This window comes from Nicotiana sylvestris, chromosome 2 (assembly GCF_000393655.2).
Source record: "Nicotiana sylvestris chromosome 2, ASM39365v2, whole genome shotgun sequence".
NCBI classification, from domain to species: Eukaryota; Viridiplantae; Streptophyta; class Magnoliopsida; order Solanales; family Solanaceae; genus Nicotiana; species Nicotiana sylvestris.
This window is the reverse complement of record NC_091058.1, coordinates 68429137-68451253: the sequence shown is the minus strand read 5'-3', so window position 1 is coordinate 68451253 and position 22117 is coordinate 68429137. Positions and strand designations below refer to the sequence as shown.

General features: G+C 36.4%; 3 protein-coding genes across 4 annotated transcripts; all 3 read right to left on the bottom strand.

Annotated features, from left to right (window-relative positions):
- Positions 1 to 802: 802 nt before the first annotated feature.
- Positions 803 to 7539, bottom strand: LOC104218919 (protein PIN-LIKES 1-like). Its single transcript, XM_009769523.2, has 6 exons — positions 7527 to 7539; positions 6309 to 6409; positions 6090 to 6142; positions 5952 to 6006; positions 1426 to 1491; positions 803 to 860 (listed from the first exon to the last, which is right to left on the bottom strand). Exons 1-6 carry the CDS (start codon positions 7530 to 7532, stop codon positions 803 to 805), a joined length of 339 nt encoding a protein of 112 aa, XP_009767825.2. The 5' UTR covers positions 7533 to 7539.
- On the bottom strand, positions 7325 to 14394 carry LOC104249625 (protein PIN-LIKES 4-like). 2 transcript variants are annotated; one of them, XM_070167955.1, is made up of 5 exons: positions 14267 to 14394; positions 13016 to 13170; positions 12527 to 12606; positions 12306 to 12431; positions 7325 to 7656 (listed from the first exon to the last, which is right to left on the bottom strand). In XM_070167955.1, exons 1-5 carry the CDS (start codon positions 14358 to 14360, stop codon positions 7608 to 7610), a joined length of 504 nt encoding a protein of 167 aa, XP_070024056.1. In that variant the 5' UTR covers positions 14361 to 14394; the 3' UTR covers positions 7325 to 7607. The 2 variants fall into 2 exon arrangements, with proteins under 2 accessions (XP_070024056.1, XP_070024057.1); XM_070167956.1 differs by lacking the exon at positions 7325 to 7656 and adding an exon at positions 10926 to 11365.
- A 43-nt stretch (positions 14395 to 14437) lies between these two features.
- Positions 14438 to 20849, bottom strand: LOC104249617 (diacylglycerol O-acyltransferase 2D). The gene is made up of 9 exons (XM_009806086.2): positions 20236 to 20849; positions 20062 to 20136; positions 19872 to 19957; positions 18037 to 18143; positions 17787 to 17942; positions 16247 to 16333; positions 15575 to 15672; positions 14979 to 15066; positions 14438 to 14767 (listed from the first exon to the last, which is right to left on the bottom strand). The coding sequence occupies exons 1-9, from the start codon at positions 20433 to 20435 to the stop codon at positions 14666 to 14668; spliced, it is 999 nt and encodes a 332-aa protein (XP_009804388.1). The 5' UTR covers positions 20436 to 20849; the 3' UTR covers positions 14438 to 14665.
- Positions 20850 to 22117: the final 1268 nt, after the last annotated feature.

The following is a 22117-nucleotide window of genomic DNA, read 5'->3' as shown; positions in this document are numbered from 1 at the left end:
AATCCCTGCCTCCAGACGAGGCACCACTGGCAGGCCAAGTCGATGAATCTGATCTCGTACTGAGTAACAGTTATAGAACCCTGCTGGAGATGCTCAAACTGCCTCCGATAGATCTCTCTCTCAGTGACGGGGAAAAACTTCTCTAGAAATAGCTGAGTAAACTGCTCCCAAGTCAAAGCTGGTAATCTGGTTGGTCTAGCCAAACAATAATCTCTCCACCAAGTCTTGGCAGATCCCGACAGCGAAAAGTAGCAAAATCGACCCCATTGGTCTCCACTATCCCCATATTCCTGAGAACCTCATGAAAGCTGTTTAGATAATCCTGGGGATCCTCAGAAGATGTACCGCTGAAAGTAGTAGCGAAGATCTTGGTGAACCTATCCAATCTCCACAAAGAATCGACATACATAATTGCTCCATCACCGATCTGAGCTACCACACCCGACTGAACTGCTCCAAGTGGCTGAACTGATGTTGTCTAAAACTAGGGAGCCACCTGCTCCAGAGTGCGAGTAACAGGAGTCTGGGCTCTTCCTCCAGCCTAGGAGACGGCTGGGGCTACAGGAAGCAAGCCTGCCTAGGTGACACTCTCCATAAGGCCCACTAGACGGACCAAAGCGTCCTGGAGTAGTAATTAACCCCTCTGGGACCTGAGTTGGGCCCACCGGAACTGCCTGGGCAGGAACCTCATCATCAAAGTCAACCTCAGGCTCCGCTGCTGGTGTTGCTGCTTTGGGCTGACCTCTGCCCCTACCTTGGCCTCTAGCACGGCCTCGGTCTCGCCCTCTGCCCCTCGTGGAAGCTACTGTTGGGGGCACGGGCTGCTGATCGGTGGATGAAAAAGCGCGTGTTCTCGCCATCTGCAAAAGAATAGAGTAGAAATTCAATTAGTATTGAAAAACCAAACCGCGCGACATGAAGGAATAAATGTGAAGTTTTTCCTAACTTTGTAGCCTATGGGGGATAAATACAGATGTTTCCGTACCGATCCCTCAAACTCTACTAAGCTTGTATGTGAACTGTTAGACCCATGTAACCTAGAGCTCTGATACCAACTTGTCACGACCCATATTTTTTGCCCTCGGGAGTCGTGATGGTGCCTACTAATGTGAGCTAGGCAAGCCAACCGTTTGAACAAATACCTTTTTACCCATTTTATATTCTTTAACAATTATGAAACAATAACTTGTAGACAAAGGAATTTACAATAAGCAGAGGAAAAGCAATAAACTATCTGAATATGTATCTAATACAACTGTTTGAGCACCGACTACCCAAAACTGGTATCACAGTTTCACAGACGGTCTAGGAATACTACATACAACATCTGAAAGATAAAAGATACACTGTTTCTGAAATAAGTACATGAAACAGGATAAAGGGATAGAGGGAGACGCCAGCACCTGCGGACGCCTACAGGACTACCTTGTATCTCCGTGTGGACTGAAGGTAGCCACCCAAGCTACGGTCCAAAGGCTGCTGCTCCGGGATCTGCATACAGTGCAGAGTGTAGTATCAGCACAACCGACCCCATGTGCTGGTAAGTGCCTAGCCTAACCTCGGCGAAGTAGTGACGAGGCTAGGACCAGACTACCAAATAAACCTGTGCAATTTAACTATATACAACGGAAAAAGGAGAACAGTAATATACAGTCAAGTATGACAGGGGTAACATGCTGCGGGGAACTATCAATTTAGAATAGGAAGACAACGGGTAATTAAAAGGAACAACATATCTCAGATATCAAAAAAGAATCTGGAATCAATAAGTGCACGACATCACCCTTCATGCTTTTACTTTCGTCCTCACCAAAGCAATCAAGTAATGAAAATGTACACGACATCACCCTTTGTCCTTTTACTCTCGTTCTCACCATATAATCAATATAATCGGCACAAAATTGTACATCGTGCGGCACGACATCACCTTCGTGCTTTACACTATTCCTCACAAATCATACACGGCATTACCCTTCATGCTTAACACTCTCTCACTAAAAAAATACACGGCATCACCCTTCGTTCTTTAACACTCTTCCTCACGCAAACAACAATCACAAACAATAGGGCAAGGAAATAAATAAAATTACAATAAGAATCCCGGCAAGGGAACAATAGTTCAACAATCAAGTCCCGGCGAGGGAATAACATCAAAAGAAACATCAACACCCCGACAAGGGAGATAACATTAAAAGCAACAATATCCCGGCAAGGGAGGCCACATAATAATTCTCTTCTTTTTCTCATTTTTACTTCACAACTCACTTCACAACTTGAGCCAATGCTCTAAAAGGTTTAATTACCACTTATACTTTCACATTTCATTATACAATTTGAGCCAATACTCCTCAATGTTCAATTGTCACAATTACTTCCACAAACTTTGCCCAACAATAGAAATCATCACCAAAGCATGAATAATACAACGAAGTCATCATAATCACAATATAAGACTCACAGCCATGCTTGACACCAACGTATAGATACTCGTCACCATGCCTATACGTCATGCTCAACAAATACCGCATAATAAATATGACTCGACTCTTAATCCCTCAAGCTAAGGTTAGACCAAACACTTACCTTGATGCCACGAATACAATTCAAGTCTCTACTATCGCTTTACCTCTTGATTCTACCACCACTTCGCTCGTATCTAGCCACAAGTTACTTAATTACATCAATATATTCTAAATGAATCAATTCTAATGTATAAAAATAAGTTTTCTAAAATTTTACCCAAAAAGTCAAAAATCGCCCCCGTGCCCACATGGTCAAAACCCGAGGTTCGAACCAAAACCTGATTACCCATTCTCCTACGAACCCAAACATATAATTTGTTTTGAAATCGGACCCCAAATCGAGGTCCAAATCCCTAATTTTTAAAAAACCTAGGTTCTACCCAAAACATCCAATTTCCCCATGAAAATCATTGATTTTAAGTTGAAATCCTGTGAAAAGATGTTAAAGATTGAAGAAAACAAGTTAGAAACGACTTACAATCGATTTGGAAGAGAAGTTGTCTTTGAAAAATCGCCCAAGAGTGTTTTAGTTTTAAAAGAGTGAAAAATGAAAGATTTTCGGCTAAGTTATAAAATTGCAGGTCGCAGATGTCGCAATTGCGAATTGCGAATCCAGACTTCTGCTAAGCTCGCATTTGCGAAGCGACCTTCGCATTTGCGAAGTCGCTTTTGCGAATAATATGTCGCATTTGCGACGACTGGCCAAAAGGGGAAACATTGCATTTGCGATAAATTCCTCGCATTTGAGAGGTAGGCTAGCCTGGGCTATTTTCGCATTTGCGACATAGCCTTCGCATTTGCGAGCCAGGCTTCGCATGCAGCTGGAACCTGCAATTTTCCAAGTCCAAAAATCCACTTCGTGACCTATCCAAAACTCACCCCAGCCCTCGGGGCTTCAAACCAAACATGCACACCAACCTAAAAATATCATACAGACTCGCTCGTGAATTCAAATCACTAAGATAACATCAACAACTACGAATTTAGCATCAAAATCATGAAATTTCTTAAGAACTTCAAATTTTCCAATTTTCTCAAATACGGTCCGATTCACGTCATTTCAAGTCCGTTTCTTACCAAATTTCACAGACTCATCTTAAATCACATATAAGACCTGTACTGGGCTTCAGAACCAAAATACGGGTCCGATACCATCAAGTTTTAAACACATTTCATTCTCAAAAACTCATAAATATTCCAGAAAATAATTTTCTTTAAAAATTCATTTCTCAGGCTTGGGACCTCGGAATTCGATTCCGATCATACGCCAAGTCCCATATTTTCCTACGGACCTTCCAGGACCGTCAAATTACGGGTCCGGGTCCGTTTATCCAAAACGTTGACCGAAGTCAACCTAATTCATTTTAAAGTCAAAATTCGTCATTTTCCACAGATTTTTACATATTGGCTTTCCAGCTATGCGTCCGGACTGCGCACGCAAATTGAGGTGAGATAGAAGGAGGTTTTTAAGGTCTCGGAACGTAGAATTTATAAGGAAAATTTCTAGACAACAACAAAATAAAAAGCAACTTTGATGAACTAAATAAAGGTTATGATTAGTATTCGTTAAAAAAAGCTTTAGATCATAATAAAAGTTTATTCTATATTTATTATCTGAGTTAATTCGTATTTTTCTTTAATTTGTTTTGCAATTAGAACGACAGACTGCTTGATATGAATAGCAAGTCAAACAAATATAAAAGCAAGTTCTCTTCAGAAAAAAATGGATTTAGTGTGAAGTAATTAAGTACCCGAAATATTTCTTAAATCTCATAAGTTATCTCCTCCTTCTTATGCAAATAAAATAAAATAAAAAAGTAAAAGAGACTTGTAGTTTAAAAGCAAATCTCCTCCAACCCAATAAGAATTATCACGAGCTTTGATAGGTGTCTTAGGTCCGACATCTATTTAATTTGTAATTAAGTCATATGCTTCAATTATGTGGCATATAAAGCTTTGGTGCATTTGGGTACATCATCGATGAATTATTAAGTTTAATTTGATATAACGTTTTGTGCTTCAATTTACTTTTTATGAACGAGCGTATTTCCTCTTAAGAAGTAAGGTGAATTATCGTTGAAAATAGCTAATCAAGGTCGCCTTTTGTTTGTGACTATCATATCATAGAGCTCCTAACCTCGCAAACATTGACACATATCGACATTTCGACGTCTGTGACACTTGGCGCTTGTACCAGCTTGGCTTTAGCTTACACAACTTGTTGTTAAGATAAGATTGAAAAATTGTTACTAAGATGATCATCAGATAAACTAAATAGGGTACGATTTAGTTCGCATGGCTACATATGGTTTCTTATGCACTATTTCTATTCTGTTTAGAACCAGATTTTGTTGTGTTTGCACTTAATGTGGAAAGAAAAGAACATAAGCAGTGAGATAATTAACCATTATACTTAGTCCTTGCTTGTGTACAAGTCAAAATAGTTTGAGTAGGAACTTTTTATTTTAGCTTTTCTTATAAACACTGTAAAATTTGAGTACTTTTCTAAGTGGAAAGGAGTGCACTGAAAAAGATTGATGTAATTGAGATTTCTATAATACTATTCAACTACAAACTTAAATCACTCCAATGAAATGTTGAATTATATGCCTTATCGTATCGTGTATGATCTATTCTATCCCCTTTTTTCTTTTTCTTTTTTAATATTTCTTTCTACATAATACTTTGCAGTGAAATCAAGAAAAAAACCACATGTAATAACTGGTCCACAGAGTAAGAGCAACTGCTGCTAAGGCATAATTCCATAGCATGATCACTGAGCATTCACTTTCTCCAACTTCAAACAACTGTGTAATTGTACTTGTTTCATAGATCAACCAGTTAAAATTAGAAGAAAAAGAATTGCATTAATAGCAATTAATCGACATATATATTTAATTGCCTCGTATCAGTTGAAGTGTGTTACCATCTAATTTAATGGTTTAATCTTTTAGATGAGATAGTTATACACTTCAATCTGTGGCGAAGTCAGAAATTTTCGGAAGGGTATTCAAACTTAAAATAAGTATAAAAAAAAATTCCAACAAAGGGTGTTCAATATATGTTTTGTACCTTTAAAACCGAATATTTTACTTATATATGTAATGTAATTTTCCGACGAAGGATGATCAATCATAACTTAAGTGTGGCTTCGCTCCTGACTTCAATATAGTGTACGTATCACCGTGTACTCTCTAACCGTCTAAACTTTTAGATTAGATGATCAGTTGATCCCATACCATTCAAAAATATTCTCAAAAATAAAAAAGAAGAGAGAGAGGTAGAGGTAAGAAGATACCTATGGTCATTGCAGAAGGAAGTGCATATTACAAAAGAAGAACAAAGTGGTACAAGGGATCTGATCCCACTAACACAAAATGGCTTGCAACCTTGACAACAACAATGCCAGATAATGGCAAGGCCACACACCTCACTACCTGAACTCCCATTACAACCCACATTCCTGCTGCTGATTTTTTATGACCTGCCATTGAAATTAATACAATTGTATCAGAAAATCCAAAAAAATAAATATATTCATTACATCTATTTTAAAGATATAATTACCTCTAAGAAGATTTGCTCCAACTATCAATGTTATGGCTGGTATTGTAGCTTCTCTACAGTATCACAACACGGTGCATTTTGAGTCAACGTCTTAATGGTTATAAGTGCGATCTTATTATATGCATATTTTAATAAAATCCATCTCTGACTATGAAACAGTGACGGCTAAGTTTAATTAGTAAGTTCATTTGATTGCAGATTGAATATGCGTTTTCATACCCTAACAGAGATGCAGAGCTCTGAATCACGTGTAGTGGAGCTTCATTTCCAATCATCAGTTTTCTTAGCAATGAAACTACACCAACCAAGATTCCAACAATCTGTAATATTAATGTTAAGTGTCAGTTTAAAGAATTAATGATATAGCTATCGAGAATCATCAAGTCAGACCGGAAAAAACATAAATTAGTAACGTGATCATATATACAGTTGCAATAGTAGAAGGTGAAGGATTGCGTATAGGTGTTCGTAACACGCAGCTGAAGACAATAACAATCCTAGGCAGATATTTTTGTGTTTAAAATTTATTTACATGTCAGTAGATCGGATGTAAGACGTACCTGGTGAAAAAAAATCTCGTTTCAAATTCTTCGATAGTGCGAAAACTCTATGCGTATCCACACCGAGACTGACCCTTGCTATCAACTCTTTGAATAATGAAACCCGCGAACAAAATTGAACAGAAAACTTGTGCTGAAATTTTTCTCAAAAATCTCAACTCAAATTATAAGAACAAGAAACACTTTTCTTGTAATTGTATTTTCTCTCTTGGCTTTGTATTACACTCTTACTTTCACAAAGTGGTTTTTCTTCTAAAAAATTAACAACACGGCAAATTTTCTCCATCATCCTTTATATAAGACCACCTATAAACCCTTTTCCTATTTGGTTGAAGTAATGATTTACTTAGGTAAAAGTTTATTCCAAAATAAACATATTTTGGAAATTTTCGATGGAAAATTGAATTCCCATTCGAAACTGCCAAGCCTTTCCATAAATACCAATTCTAATTGAGTACTATAAAGGTTTTCTAATGGAAAACTTATATTCCATTCCTAATGGGATTTACGTATATGCCGTGAATCCAAATTTCAGTTGGATTTCACTCAATAAGTTTTCAACAACATGTTGTTGTTTAATTAATATTTTATATAACATATCTAATATAAAATAATATATATTTTAACCCAGAGATATAATTTTCTATTCCAAATAGAAAACTTCAATTTGTTCACAATATTAATCATATTCCCTGTGCTAGCAAAAAATATAATAATGTTTCATTTGGACTAATAACTAAATTTATTTGACTAATTAAATTCTTTAATTTAATTATCAAACAATAAGTAATCCGCTGAGTTACGTTATTTGGAAAATTGAAATGACGAAGAATGAAACTTGAGAAGAATTAGTAGTAATGGTGGGAAATGGACATACTGCCATGGAGAGGGATGCGTAGGCTTCTCCATTAGTGGAGCATATTGAAGAATCTCCAAAGGGACTAGACCATTCTTCTCCTCACATGCATACTGCAGGAATTATATATAATGAGAGGCAAGCTGTTCCCCTGCAGCAAATACCAAAAGCCTTTATCAATTATGATCAAAGACGGATTGATTCTATGAGTTCAACTGAATAAGATCACGCTCATTCTACTTTGAATTTGAACTTATCAGCGGAGGCGGATCCAGATTTTTAAGTCCATGGGTGCACTACAAGCTTTAACCAAATTTGATACTTGTAAATAGTGTCATTTTTTTTTTGGTCAACAATGTCAATAGATATGGAAACATTTAGTGTTTTATGACTTATTGTCAATTTTAAATATTATTTAAAGAGATAACTTATACACTTTTTAAACCATTTAGTTCTTACCATCAAAATTCAAAATAAAGAGGAAAAATAAAATGCTAATAACAATTTAATACCGTAAAATTTAAAACTTGTGCAAATTTTAGTGCAAAAAGAAACACAAAAAAATCTTAACATATGACTAATTCTATATATGTGAATTACTTACAAAATAAACTATCTGTTGCAATAAAACATTATAGACAAAAGTCCAAAATTTTTTATTGAAACAAAAATATTCAAGCAAGTTATTGTGTAATTTAATATTTAGTAAAAAGCAAAAAGGGTAAAGAGAAAATTAATTGAGAGACTGCAATTAAGATCGCGTTAGCATAAATTCGGAGTAGGAAGACTAATAGATTTTAGGGGGAAAAACAAATGAAAGAAAGAAAAAAACAAATAGAGACAACAAAATCCCAAGAGGGATTCGATCCTATACCTGTTTATCGGGCCGGGCTGACCCGTTTTCAGCCCGCTTCGGCCCGGGTCAGCCCGCTACTGTTCACGTTGGGACGGGTTGGGATGGGGGCCGGGTTGTGTACGTTCACGTTTAGACTAACGGTGCCTCGAACCCGTTAAGCCCGACTTTCCTTAACGGGCTGAACACGGGCTGCAACCCGTTAGCAGCCCGGTTTTCGTTTGAATTTTTTTTAAAAATTAAATTGGACCGTTCCCAACGGTCAAATTCAGAAATGACCGTTGGGGAACAACCAGAAATTGCAAAAATGGCCAATTTCGGCCCCCCATTAATAATATAGCCCTCCCACCCCAAAATCTATAAATAGCCTCCCTTCTTCTTCATTTTTTCTCACAAATTCACTCTCTTACTACTCTAATTCTCTCTCAAGTATCAAACTCTCAATTCTCTCTTGATATTATAGTTCTTAAATTCTCAAATCTCAAATTCTCAATTATTTATTATTTCAAGTTTCATCAATTATTTAGTTTAGCCATTACAAAATTATTATTATCAAATATCAATTATTCAAGTGAAGTGTGGTATCAATTATCAAGTATTCAAGTATTATCAACTATCAAGTTTCGGTCTATCAATTGAAGTTTGAATTTTGATATCAAAAATTCAAAATTAGTGCGGCATAAGGAATCCCGGTACACTCGTTCCATCTCTTTCTCTTATTTGATGTACACTTATTTTATTAATTAGTGTCTTAATTTAGTTTCTTAATTTAATTTCTTACTTGAATTTCTTAATTTAATTTCTTAATTTAATTTCTTAATTTAATTTCTTACTTTAATTTGTTACTTTAATTTATATAATGGATTTACTTAGAGCGGCCAAAAAAGCGTGCACTAGAGGTGGTAGTAAGAAAACTTCAAAAAGAACAAGAGGTGGTGTTGGTTCTTCTAGTAGCTTTACACATATTTCTGAAAGTTCACCTGAAAATTTAAATGTAGATTATGAGCGAATGCAAGAAAATTATGGTGTAGATGATGATTTAGATGCTTTGTTAGATGATATTCAATCACCCGATAATCTTGACACACCACCACCTACACCTGGTAATGCTAGTCAAACTCAAAATGTTAGGGGTGCAGGTGTAACAAGTAGGCCTCCTCTCCCTATTAAGAAGAATCGACGATTAAGAAGTAAGTGTTGGATGTCTGTTGAAAGACTAGAAGATCAAAAAAAATATGTAAAATGTAAAATTTGTAGTGAACATTATAAACATGAGCCCGGTAAAGGAGGGGGAACGGGTCAACTTCGTAGGCATATGGAAGAGAAACACCCTCTTGAATGGGGAGTAGATGAGTTATTTGGGCAACAAAGACTTAACCTGAGTACTGGTGGGTTATTTGGGAAATACGATATTAAGAAAGATCGGGAAGAATTAGCTAAAATGATTGTTTTAGGTTGTTTACCTTTTAGTTTTGCTTCTTCACCGTATCTTGTTACTTATATTCAAAGAATTTATAACCCTATGTTTAAAGGTATTCCTAGAAGTACTTGTAGAGCTGATATCTTTAGGCTTTTTGGACAATATCAGACATATATACGTTATTTGTTCGCAAGTCTTCCTTGTAAAGTTTCTCTTACTTCTGATATTGGTCGTGCTGTGAATGGAAATGATTATTTGACTGTTACATGCCATTGGATAAATGATAATTTTTGTATGCAAAAACGTATTATTGCTTTTAAATATGATGAAGATCAAAGTCATACTGGTGCATTTATAAGTAATATTATACATGAAGTTGCTATATTTTATAATCTTGCAGAAAAAGTTTTGTGTATGTCATTTGATAATGCTTCTAACAACACTGCTGCTATTACAATATTAAAATTACTTCTACACCCACCAATTCCTGAAATATTTCATGTTAGATGTGCATGTCATATTTATAACTTGATTGTGAAGAGTGGCCTTGAATTATTTAGATATGAAATTACTTTAATTAGGAGAGCTGTTGGTATAATTCAAGGAAATAATAGAAGTGCTAGATTAAATGCATTTAAGGAAAAATGTGTACACTATGGACTAAAACCAAGACTCATGCCTGAAGAAATAGTTACTAGGTGGAATTATACTTATTTGTTCTTAAGATGTTGTTATAAATATAGAATGCCTATAACTGAAGTTGCTAATTCTCATTGTACCGATCCTAACTGTTTGTTAACATCTAGAACTTGGGAAGTCATTCATGATATTATACAATTTTTACAAAAAATTTATGTGGCTATTTTCTGGAGCTTATTATCCTACCATTTCAAATGGTTTAGTTCATATTGCTGAAATTTCTCTTTTACTACATAATTTGAAGCAGAAAGAAGGATATGCTACTATTGTTGAATCTATGCTAGATAAGTTTAAAAAGTATTTCTACCCAATTCCCTATATTTACCTAATTGGTGCTATTTTAAATCCTACTGTCAAAATGATAAAGTGTCGCCAATTAATTAGAGATTTATATACTTATATGGATGTTGGTCCAACTGAAACTCATGATATTGACACTTGTATTTCTGAGCTACACACACATTTACAAACTTTATATAATTATTATGCTAACATTGTTGATGCTTCTTCGGTTGTAGATGCAAATATTCCTTCAACTAATCCTTCAACATCTGGAACAACTATGGATGATGATGATTGTGTTCAAGATTATCAGATTTGGTCTACACTAGGAGAGCATCAACAAACCAGTAGCAGAAATATTGATGAACTACAGTTCTACTTGCAAAAGTCACCAGAGCCCCTCACAAAGGATTTTCTACCGCTGAGTTGGCGGAGGAGCAACTCAAATCAATTTCATGTTCTTTCGGCCATGACTCAAGACGTGCTAAATGTGCCGATTTCAACAGTCGCATCAGAGAGCGCATTTAGCCAAGCAAGGCAGCAACTAGGAGATACCCGTCATTCATTGGGCAGCAACGCTTTGGAAATTCTAGTGTGCTTCAGAGACTGGATAAGATCAGAACGGCGAAATCAAGGGCGTGACGAGGTAGACGAAGAGGAGGACCAAGAAATTGGAGATATAATGGTTTATGGTTCCGATTCAACCAATCCCGGAAACCAAGAACCTCATGTTGACATGGAAGAACTTATAAAAATGATGCAAAGCATGTGATGTACTATTTCTTATTTTTTATAATTATTGTAAACTTTTAAGTTTTAATTTGCAAGTTCAAAAATAAAAAAATAAAAAAAGAACTTGCAAATTAATTTGAAATATTAAAAATATAAATGAAAGCCTTCGGAGTTTGTTCCTTACATTTGCCTATTGGTCTTATACTCTTATTAAATAATTTTTTGTAGCCACTTACTTTCCAATTTCAATTTTATAATTATAAAATACAAATTTCAAATTTAAAACTTTAAACTTTAAACTTCAAAGTTTAATTCTAACCCTTAAAAGTTTGCAAATACTTAACTATCAATAACATTGAATAAGAAAAATAAAATTTAAATTAAAAAAAAAAAAAATTGAGCCCGGCCCGCCCGTGTAAGCCCTAACCCGTACGGGCCCACGAAAACCCGAAAAATCCCAGCCCTATAACAGCCCGTTAACCCCAGCTCGCTAACAACCCGCCCGCTAACCGAACGGGCTGGGGTTTTTCCCGTTCAGCCCGTCCCAGCCCACCCGATAAACACCCTTATCCCTTGCTGTTGGGAAAGTAAAACAACCGGACAACTAGTGAACCACTTAGCTTTATAGAGCATGGGTTCCCAAATTTAATATTAGACCCTTTCTTTAAATTATGTACATGGAAAAACTGATTTGCTGGGAAGACCATGGGTTCACGTGAACCCCAATTTACACCGTAGATCCGCCCCTGCTTATCAGAGTATGAGCTGTTGGTAATAATACTAATTTGGTCAAGTAAGCTACTACATGTATTACCTGCAGCACAGCAAGCAATGACGAGGCCACGGTGTTGTTGAGGAGTTTTTGTTGATTTTTACAAGTATCCAACCCAGTGCTGAACCGATAGTAAATGTGACAAGAATGTTTACAGGCATGAACAATCTACACATGAAATGCCAAACATCTTGATTCAGATTTAGAAAAATATGAATCTAGGACTTAAACAATTACAGGAAGTGAAAACATTCAACACTTACATTGTGATTATGTTGCTCGCTGTTATCGTTTCAGCTAAACTGCTTGCCACCATTGCCGGTGTAAAAACATAAAACACAAGCTGGTCCAATCAAAGTTTTAACAACACTTCAATAATAGTAGTAGTAGTACTAGTATTATTTTTTTATTTAAATAAAATTTATGAATTAAAGATGTGTTTGATAGGATGGAAGTCATTTTTATTGAAATTCTTTTTTGCGAGAAAGTCATTTTCTTGTATTTGATTACTAAACGGATGGAAATCATTTTGCTTACCAATACTTTAACTTTTAACTTCATATTACTTGATACAACTAGTACTATTAATCTTTAGGACTGGAATTTTTCATCAAATACTTTTCGATTTGATAATCTTTAAGATATACTATATTTCAAAAAATATTTTCTATTCCCCAACCAAACACCAAAAAATATTTTACTTGAAACATAACTTCCGCGAAAATAAATTAGATGAAAAAATGAAGGTTCACACTGTTCAAATGGTTCCTTGCAGAAGATCCAAGGAGATTAACACGTTCATGTGCAAGGAATAAGCCAACCACAGTTATGATCAGCGTTTTTAGAACAGGCATTAATGCCACGACAAACAACTCGAGGAATCCCATGATTGCCGATGTCTGTTTTTCTGCAAAAAGAAACTCATCTTCAATAAATAATCCGGGAATAAGAGGCAATAATGTCGCATTCAATATCAATGAATAACAATAAATGATATTTAAGTAAATTGAAGGAATTGGTCACTCAAGAAAGGATGAAATAAGTGGATGTTCGTTCTGACAATGATGAATGATAGATAATCCCTTGAATATTTGAGTTATTCTCGGATCTAGTGGAAAAGTATAGACAAGAATCTCAGTGAAAATGTGATGTTTGTATCTTAGCAAGTAAGATCCGATTCTCTTCCTCAAGTCAAAGTGTGTTCTTTACAAAATGAATATCATATGTCCCATATCATTATGTCTTTTTCTATTTATAGAGAACATGCTCCTAAGAAACCTTAATAGTATAAGTGCAGAGAATATCCATTAGAATATTTTCTTTAATATACTATCTTGAAACTAGCCGTTATAACAAATTAAAGGTACTCGACCTCGGCCTCGACTCTTGTTGACACCTTGACTTCTGCCCTTGTTGACTCTTCGACTTCGGACCTTATTAACTCTCCGATCACAGACTTCGCCGCTTCTTGGACCATTTCGACAAACGACGACTTAAGAACTCTTCCCCTAGTACTATCATGGCTTAAATATCCTAAAGATAGATTTTGGCCCATACAAGAATGTGTCTAATTTCATTAAGAATACTAGTATAGGATTACAAAACAGTAATCACGTTCAATGCGACGTCTGGCGCAGAATATGGTTTGTTTTCTTTTTAGATTTTCTTGTGAGAACAAAATCTCGCGGAACTTTTGAAGGGAAGGCAATTTTGAAAGTGAACCATGTGATGAACTAAGATACTTGAAGACGTCTCTGTCTGCTATTTAGCGTCTACACGGCTACACCTACTGCCCACGCCATTCGCGTTGCAAATTTTCTATAGCTAAATGAGAATCCACTTGCAATAATTGACTTGCCATAGACTTGGAAAATATTATTTTAGATGTGATCATAGGGTAAAACCCGTAATTTCCAACCTTAATTACAATAGACATACAACAATTAGGGGGCCTCACCACTAGTTCTTAAGTCCTTTAGACATGAGGTATTCTTTGAGCGTACCAGTGAATTTAAGGGAGGTTCCTTTTGAAATATCATGTGCATTACAACTGCTGATCCCAAGTTCCCAACATATAGAACATTTGTTTGCTTCCATCTCTTTAAAGAAGCTGCACTGTAGCTTAAGTAAGAGTTGACGCCCGTAAGAATTAAGCGCATTATGATTGACCTATATACACATTAGAGATTGCAATTTCATTATCAAAATAAGAAGCTGGGCGAAACTACAACTTCCATTTATTTCTTTCCCATCTCCTTCTCTTCAAGACATGCACAAGCATACAGTTACATGCACACACAAGAGAGAGAAAGCAAGAAAAGAAAGGAACAAATCCTTTTATACAAATTTACCCTGCTGAAGAATAGATACACATGATAAGCAGTACAGCCAAGTGACAAGCATTAAAGAACTCTCAGCGGGAGATCATCATAACCAACCCTCTTCTTGTGCCTTTCAAAGAGTTGTTCTAGTGCTTCAATAAACCGACTATGCACTTCAGCGACCTTCAGGAAAAGGAAAAAAAAAACTGGAAGTTAAATAAATACAAAAAAAAAAAAAAAAAATTACTGGCAAACTGTTTAGACAATAGTTCGTAATACCCCGACCCCATCATCACAAGGAAACACCCCATTGTTTGTTGCATCATGAGTAGTGCACAATTCACAAGCCCACTGCAGAAAGAGAGACAGAAACTAGGAGGGTCAACTGGAATACCTCTTCGGCAGTAGGGTCTGGATTTTTCTTGAGCACAATGGGCCTACCAACTACAACATGCATGGGTCGCTGAAACGGTATGGGAGAACTGCAATAAAACACCAAGATATTACAAAGTTGAAACTAGAAACAGATGAGTGGCAAAAGAAAGGACATTTCCAAGTACATTCCAGGGATAGGTTGCAATCCATCATATGACTGGTCGCATGTACTATAATCAATTTACCTATTCTGTTTAATACAACTATGTCCTATTTCACGGTTGGTGGAGATAGTGGCAGCTCTACTAAACTGGAATAGGGAACCAATTTTAGCAGTAAGGAATAACATGGCCTACATGAGTATATAGTGTACAAACTCGAACCAATTAGTTCTAGTTTTCAAATTAAATGATCTCGGAAACATTAACCATGCCTAATGACTGTAGCAGGCCATTTACAGCTATTACTTCCATAAGCAATGAGTTAAAATAACTGACTTCAAGGATTTAGTACTGGCCTTCTGGTGTGGGAGATAATAGAACCTCAAACAAAAAGGTCAAGATTCTATATTGCCTTCCTGGTGTGAAGTTGAAAGAATAAGGTCGCATAACATACCACAAGACGCCCCAGAAAAGTATTGGAGTGAACTTAATGAGCCTAGAGAATTCCAAGTACAATTTCCCGCTTGGCTTCCACCATTTGTAGACATCAGACTGCAGAATTTAGATAAAACAGTAAGCACTAAGCACATATCAGGATATTTTTTTCAACCAAAATGAGCACAAAAGCAAGAACAATATGAAGATAAAAGTATCACAACCAAGACGGAGATTGACAGTTACTTTACCGAGGAAAATTCTGAAAAGACAATAATGAAGCACACACGAGAAAAGGAGTTTCTCCACACCACATTAGCAACATGATTACAAAATAATACCACAAAGCAGAAACAAGAGAAGCTTGACAACCCAGTTGTGAACTCTACCCAATGAGCCAATGCTTGTGAAATTATCACCACATGCAAAGCTATGATCTTTCCTTAAAGAGTGCAAAGTATAATAAAATCAAACAAGATTTCCTCAGACAAAATATATATCAAAGATATGAAAACTGAGTATCTTAATACCTTGCATGCAAATTTCAGTCCTCATTTAAATTTAAATCACATAAAGTGATAGAAATAGTCACGTAGGATAGGAAACATTTCAAGTTCGCCAGCATTGAAGCACAAGAAAGTTGAAGTGAATAACCGAAAACTAAGAAAACCAAAGACGAAGAAAATATCACCTGGCCGAAACAGAATACAGGAACCAGTGGTTTGCCCATCTCCATGGCAATGCGTACAAATCCTTTTCTTCTTTGAAGATAGGCAATCTATCACAGATTAATAGGGCAATTAGATTTAACACATTCCCATCCCAGCATACACAAGTAAAGGATACTAAATATCTCATACTCTCACTTACCATTATCCCCAATAGGTACATAAGATATATAGTAAATACCACACCATCTGTACCAAATCACACTTCCCTTTCTGCTCCCAAAAAAAAAAACTTGACCTCTCTACTCAAATAGGAAAACCTTTTCGATTACCCACCAGCATTCAAACAAATTTAACGACAAGCCACTCTCACAACTAACTTTTCACGCTGACGCGACCATTGATTATCTCATCACTACAGGCTTACACCAAAGATCTATCTTAAATAAGAGGTCTTGAATTTGAGCTCTTAGAAAGAACTTGCACTCTGGTTGTGAGTGAGCTAACCAGTAATGCACATAATGAGCTCTTGTGGTGCATGCTGTTTGCAGATTATATTGTTAATTGATGAGACTAATAGACAACTGAGACAACTAAAACCTGGGATTACGGAGATGAAGCCATGAAGACGTAACACAAATGACTACATTGAAATGATTCACAAGGAGAAGCTTCATAGGAGTGCTAACAGAAAAACAAATAACAAGATGAAAGACAGTTTTATAAAAAGGTTGTGAGAGTGTAAGACTATTAATGTAGCAAGTGAACATTCAGCCACTAAGGCATAACATATCAATAAGAAACGACACAAAAATAAGAAAACAAACGATGGATGTTCTATCCTAGAGAACTGGATATGATCTTGTCTAACAAAGAGCACAAATAGCAAATAGAGAGGATAAAAGGAGACAAAAGAGGCTCGTGATCGTTAGACCACATCCTATATAAAGCTAAAGATGCACTGGCCGTTGAGTGAAAATGATGAAAAGTATAGAAATAGACCAGGAAGACCAAAAATCGGAAGAGAATAATCCAAAACAACCTAAAATCTTCCATAATCACCGAAACCTTGACTAACAATAGAATATAATGAAAAACAAAAACATACAAATTGGTATGAGTTGACATACTCAACTATATACTTTATCAAAAAACGTACCCAAACTATTTATATAATTTTTCTGAACAATCTCTTAACTCTATTTCTATAGCTTAACTCTATAACTATTGAGACTTAGAGAACCTCTAGTCAGTTTATTATTGCTTGGGACAAATGACGCTAAATAGTTTATTCACATGTTTTATAAACAAGGTGTAGTTGATTAGTTGATTGACATTCTCAATCTTTCAAAAAGCCAAACTAGGTTAACTCTCATTAGAATAGTTGAGTAGCTGCCTAGATCAAATGGGCTTGTAACAAGGTGTAATAAGTGATTACTAGCTATTCCTAATCAAAATTCATTTATGCAGCTACATCTAAGTTTGAGCAAGGATAGGAGGAGATGCAGTGAGTATAGCATAATATATCGGCTTGTAAACTGCAATCAAGTTTCAAAATTGAACCTCGGAACCACGCTCCATATAGAATGCCTCTTGAACTCCACCTGGCACAATGATGCAACTGTGACCAGAAGCCAAGAGGGATTTAAAACTTTTCCTCGTTGCAGGTGCAAGTCCTAACCACGTCCAGATATGCCTCATGAATGGTGTATAGAACACCTGTCATATTTTCTTCACAGTAAATGCTAGTTGTTGAAAATAGGACCAAGTACAATTAAAATTACAATTACTAGAACGAGGCATCAAGTCATACAGCTGTACTTGCTAGCACTTTGATTCTTGGGAGAGGCATGAAACCAGTAAGGTCAGCAAGCGCAACCACCCCAATTGGCCAAACAGAATGTGGCTCATATCCAAAAACTGTAAGAAACAACATCCAAGTTAGTATGAACAACAGCGGCCACTGATTTCTGCTTTTTCATTAATACTGTTGTAACACAGAATGGTGTATATAGTTTCTTCAAGAAGTGTAGAAACAGACTTCATCAGCCCACAGAAGAAGTTATAAGTACCAATTTAGAAAGGAGTGGAAATCAAATATTAAAATTACACAGCGGTAGGCTTTGGAAAAAAGGACAAAAAATAGTGAGGGGAAAATTTAGAACAGAAGCAAACGAGAGAAACAAAAGTTAGAGGATTGAATGATCCAAGATACAGAAAGCTCCACAAGTACTACCTGCATATCCGTGATGTCTTATATGAAATTCCCTTACTTCTTCCAAAAAAAAAAAAGATACAGAAAGCTCAACAAGCAAAAAAGTAAGAGATGTGGACCAAGTCAGTTAGAACACAAACCATTAGATGTCATCTACATAGCATTTATGGTCATTAGATGTCATCTATGGTTTAGACAAAAGCAAAGCTAGCATGTTGACTCGGGTTTACATAACTTGTCATCTGAAAGCAAAAAGCATTGCTCAACTTAGGTAGACGCAGAAAACCTCAATACTTACTATGCAAGAAAAGGATGGCTTATGGAACATGTTTTGTCTCTTTTTGGAATGGACTGGGTAATGCCTGGGAATTTAAAGGAAGCCTTTTTGAACTGGAACAGCTGGAAAGTTGGTACAACCATCAAGAAAATCTGGAAACTAATCCCTTTCTGTATTTTTTGGTGTATTTGGAATGAGAGGAACAGGAGATGTTTTGATTTTACAGCAACTCCTAACCACTTCCTTAAGGGTAAATGTCTTTAACTTTTGTACAGTTGGAGTACCGTACCCTAACACCTGTAAACTCCCATGACAACTTTTTGGACTTTGTTAGCTCTTTAACACTAGTATAGGACTCTTTGTACTGGAGCTAACAAATCTTTTGTATCTATGTTTTTGCATCTTCTCGATGCCATTTATAATATCTCTTACTTTATCAAAAAAGTCAAGGATGGCCTATGCACCCAAAGGTGTAGCCTAGTGGTCAATAAAGTGGGTGAGAACCATGAGGTCCCTCGTTCAAATCCCTAGAGGAGGCAAAAAAACACTAGGTGATTTTTTCTCATCTATCCAAGCCTTGGTGATAGAGTTAACTGGTATCTGTTGCTGGTGGGAGGTGACAGGTATCCAGTGGAATTAATCGAGGTGCGCGCAAGCTGGCCTGGACGCCATGGTTATCCAACAAAAAAAAAGGATGGCTTATGATGGTAGTAAGCTGTTTCATATTCCTCTATTTATCCAATGTTTCCAAATGATCAGTAAATTACAAGTTCACTAACACTTTCACAAAATAAGAGCAATAACCAGACAGTAATGTTTTCTGGGAGTGTCTGCTAATATAGAGAAGTGGGGACCACAAATTTCTGCTAGTTTCTATCAATGTGTCAAAATGCTTATCCTTCTGTAGGAAAGAAAACTGGAATTTGACAAACCAATTTTAACAAACCAACTCCAACTTAGTATAAATATAACTGTTATAGTTCTATAATGGGAAGTGCATGATACGTTAGTTGATTCCAGCTGAATTATCATAGCTAATTAAAGTCTTCAAACAAATGACAACATTTTTGGAGAATAAAGAATGAAAACACAAACAGAAAGTTGATCTCTTTATTCCTTTCGAAATGGAGAAGATGAATAGAAATCACTAATATACCGTAGGCCTCGTTAGGATCAAATGCTTTGATGTCCTCCACGTACAAATGCACCGGAAAATAACCACAAACATGCTTACATATGTACCTGAAGATCCCCAATAATCACTATTAACCCAGCAGCAAAAAAAAAAACCAATCTTTACCAATTAATCAGATAAATAATCAGCATAATTGCACCAGCAATCTAACCTCGATAATCTTCGCCCCCGTTTATTTTTCTCATCAATTGGAATCAGCATAAGTATAAGCAATATTCCTATCACTCTGAAACAAATATCAATAATAGAAAAGTCAAAATCAGACAACTGGGTAATAAAGAAACATGAGCAGGTTAAGTAAAAATAAAATTGGAGAGAAACTAACGCGAGAGCTTTAGAGAAAGGAAGAAAGACAAAGGAAGCAAGAACGATTATGAAGTTGAAATGGATAGAGCCAAGCCATAGGACCAGCGCTACTACGGTGTGAAGCAAAGAACCAGAATCCGTCCCTTTAAACTCCACCGGCGTTGGAGGTGACGGCGCCGCTGGTTTTTGATCAATTACACCATCCTCCTCCATAGCCATGGCCAAAATCCAAATCCAAATCCAAACAACTATAAAGATAAACAGAACCGAATATAAAACAGAATTGAATGTGAATGTAAAGAATTGGTTGAAAGGTATATTAATTTATAGGAAGAAGGTGGGAATTAGCTAAGTTTTAAAATAACGAGAAGGCTTTCTTGTTGTTCCAGTGACTTCGCTTGGAAATCATCGTCTTCTTTTAATCTTCTTTCTGACTTGTGATTATGAGAGTTGAAAGTCAGAGTGTGGATTGGATCTATTTACGGAGTATATTCACAACTTTGATAAAAACACGTGGTTTCAACAGAGGATCACAGCCTGTTAAATTATAGAGTTAAATATTATTGGTCACAAGCGACCGCCCAATTCTTTAATCCAAATTGAACTCTACTCTCTACCAACAAAAGTCTCTTTCTAACCCAACATTTTAGCCTAACACTAACTTAAATATATGGGAAACCTAGTTAGCTTAAGATTTCTACGTCATCTGGAGCGGTTAGATGATTTATCCGGTTAGATGATTTATCTAGTTACAGCTGGGGTACAATTGTTCTAGGTTACTTGTATAGGTAGATGTGTCGGGCTTGTATGGACACCCAGAAAGATGTTGCCGAATTTTTACTGCTGATACAGGTGAAAACATAGTCAATTCTTTTCATGATTATAACATGCATAGTATAAAAATACCTTAAATTTTATGTCCACAATCTATATTAGGTTTGGGTCTGGGAGCAGTTCCTGCAGTTCCAGCAGTTCCAGCCACCTCTGCTACCGATAGCTCCGGATGCACCACCTCCACCGTTTCTCCCTTTAGCTTGGAGGTGGGTTGATAGGCGAGGCTACGCCCGCGAGGTCGAGGCTCGACATCATCTCTCTTATTACAGGAATTTGTTGGATTTACTTGAAGGCGCGCAGGTACATATATACTTAAGTTTATTTGGCCTGGCTTGATATGTGTTGCGTTTACTCATGATTCTTGTGTTTAATAAATAGTTTGTATGGAGGGCATACAGCGACGCGCTCAAAGCTGGTTTGCCTGATTATTGCTCCTGCGGCCGAGCTATGTGAAGCTCTTCCGTCCCACTGATATGTCTTGATATAGTCGAGCATTGTTGCGCCCACTTTTTTCCTTTTTTGACGGGGAAGTCTGGGTTTCGACATTCATGGGGGAAAAACTCATTTCCTTTTGGGAATTGGGTATTTGAAGAGTTGTCACCTTATGAATTATGGTGCGTTAGGGCACCTAGAGCGATTAACTCATGTAACTAGTTTGTATTACTAGAGATTAGGGTAAGAGTTTGAAATAACCTTGAGAACAAGGTGTTAAGCACCCCTCGTGGTCCACAACGGTGGGTCCCGATCGAACTTAAACTATGTGAATTAGTCCTTTTACAAATAAACAGTTTTAACACATACTTGCAAGTAAAGACATGTTTTGACATTCTAAGCACGTGTATAATTCAAGTAATGAAACAAGGGAAAAGGCTTGAACAAGTTGCACATATATATAAAAAAGTAACTTTATTTAAACAGCGAGAGTTAGGAAAGAGGGTCCTAGGTTAGTTAGCCTATAGGATCATACCCACACAATGCCCGACAATCACTCCTCAGTGAGGGGCTACACGTGACATTAGCGCGTAGTCATCATATCCTTACTACCCAATTCCCTCCCCTTGGCCATA

Excerpts from the sequence above, each read along its gene's own strand:
- LOC104249625 (XM_070167955.1), bottom strand. The coding sequence starts at position 14,360 with ATGGAAGCAAACAAATGTTCTATATGTTGGGAACTTGGGATCAGCAGT. Across the intron at positions 13,171-14,266 it reads AACCTCCCTTAAATTCACTG|AAAAACAGACATCGGCAATC; the intron begins GTACGCTCAAAG and ends TTCTTTTTGCAG. Across the intron at positions 12,432-12,526 it reads GCGAGCAACATAATCACAAT|ATTGTTCATGCCTGTAAACA; the intron begins GTAAGTGTTGAA and ends TTTCATGTGTAG.
- LOC104218919 (XM_009769523.2), bottom strand. Across the intron at positions 6,143-6,308 it reads AGCTCTGCATCTCTGTTAGG|AGAAGCTACAATACCAGCCA; the intron begins GTATGAAAACGC and ends GTGATACTGTAG. Across the intron at positions 6,007-6,089 it reads TGGAGCAAATCTTCTTAGAG|GTCATAAAAAATCAGCAGCA; the intron begins GTAATTATATCT and ends TTTCAATGGCAG.
- LOC104249617 (XM_009806086.2), bottom strand. The coding sequence starts at position 20,435 with ATGGCTATGGAGGAGGATGGTGTAATTGATCAAAAACCAGCGGCGCCG. Across the intron at positions 17,943-18,036 it reads AAGTGCTAGCAAGTACAGCT|GTGTTCTATACACCATTCAT; the intron begins GTATGACTTGAT and ends AAAATATGACAG. Across the intron at positions 15,673-16,246 it reads CTGTATTCTGTTTCGGCCAG|TCTGATGTCTACAAATGGTG; the intron begins GTGATATTTTCT and ends TAAATTCTGCAG.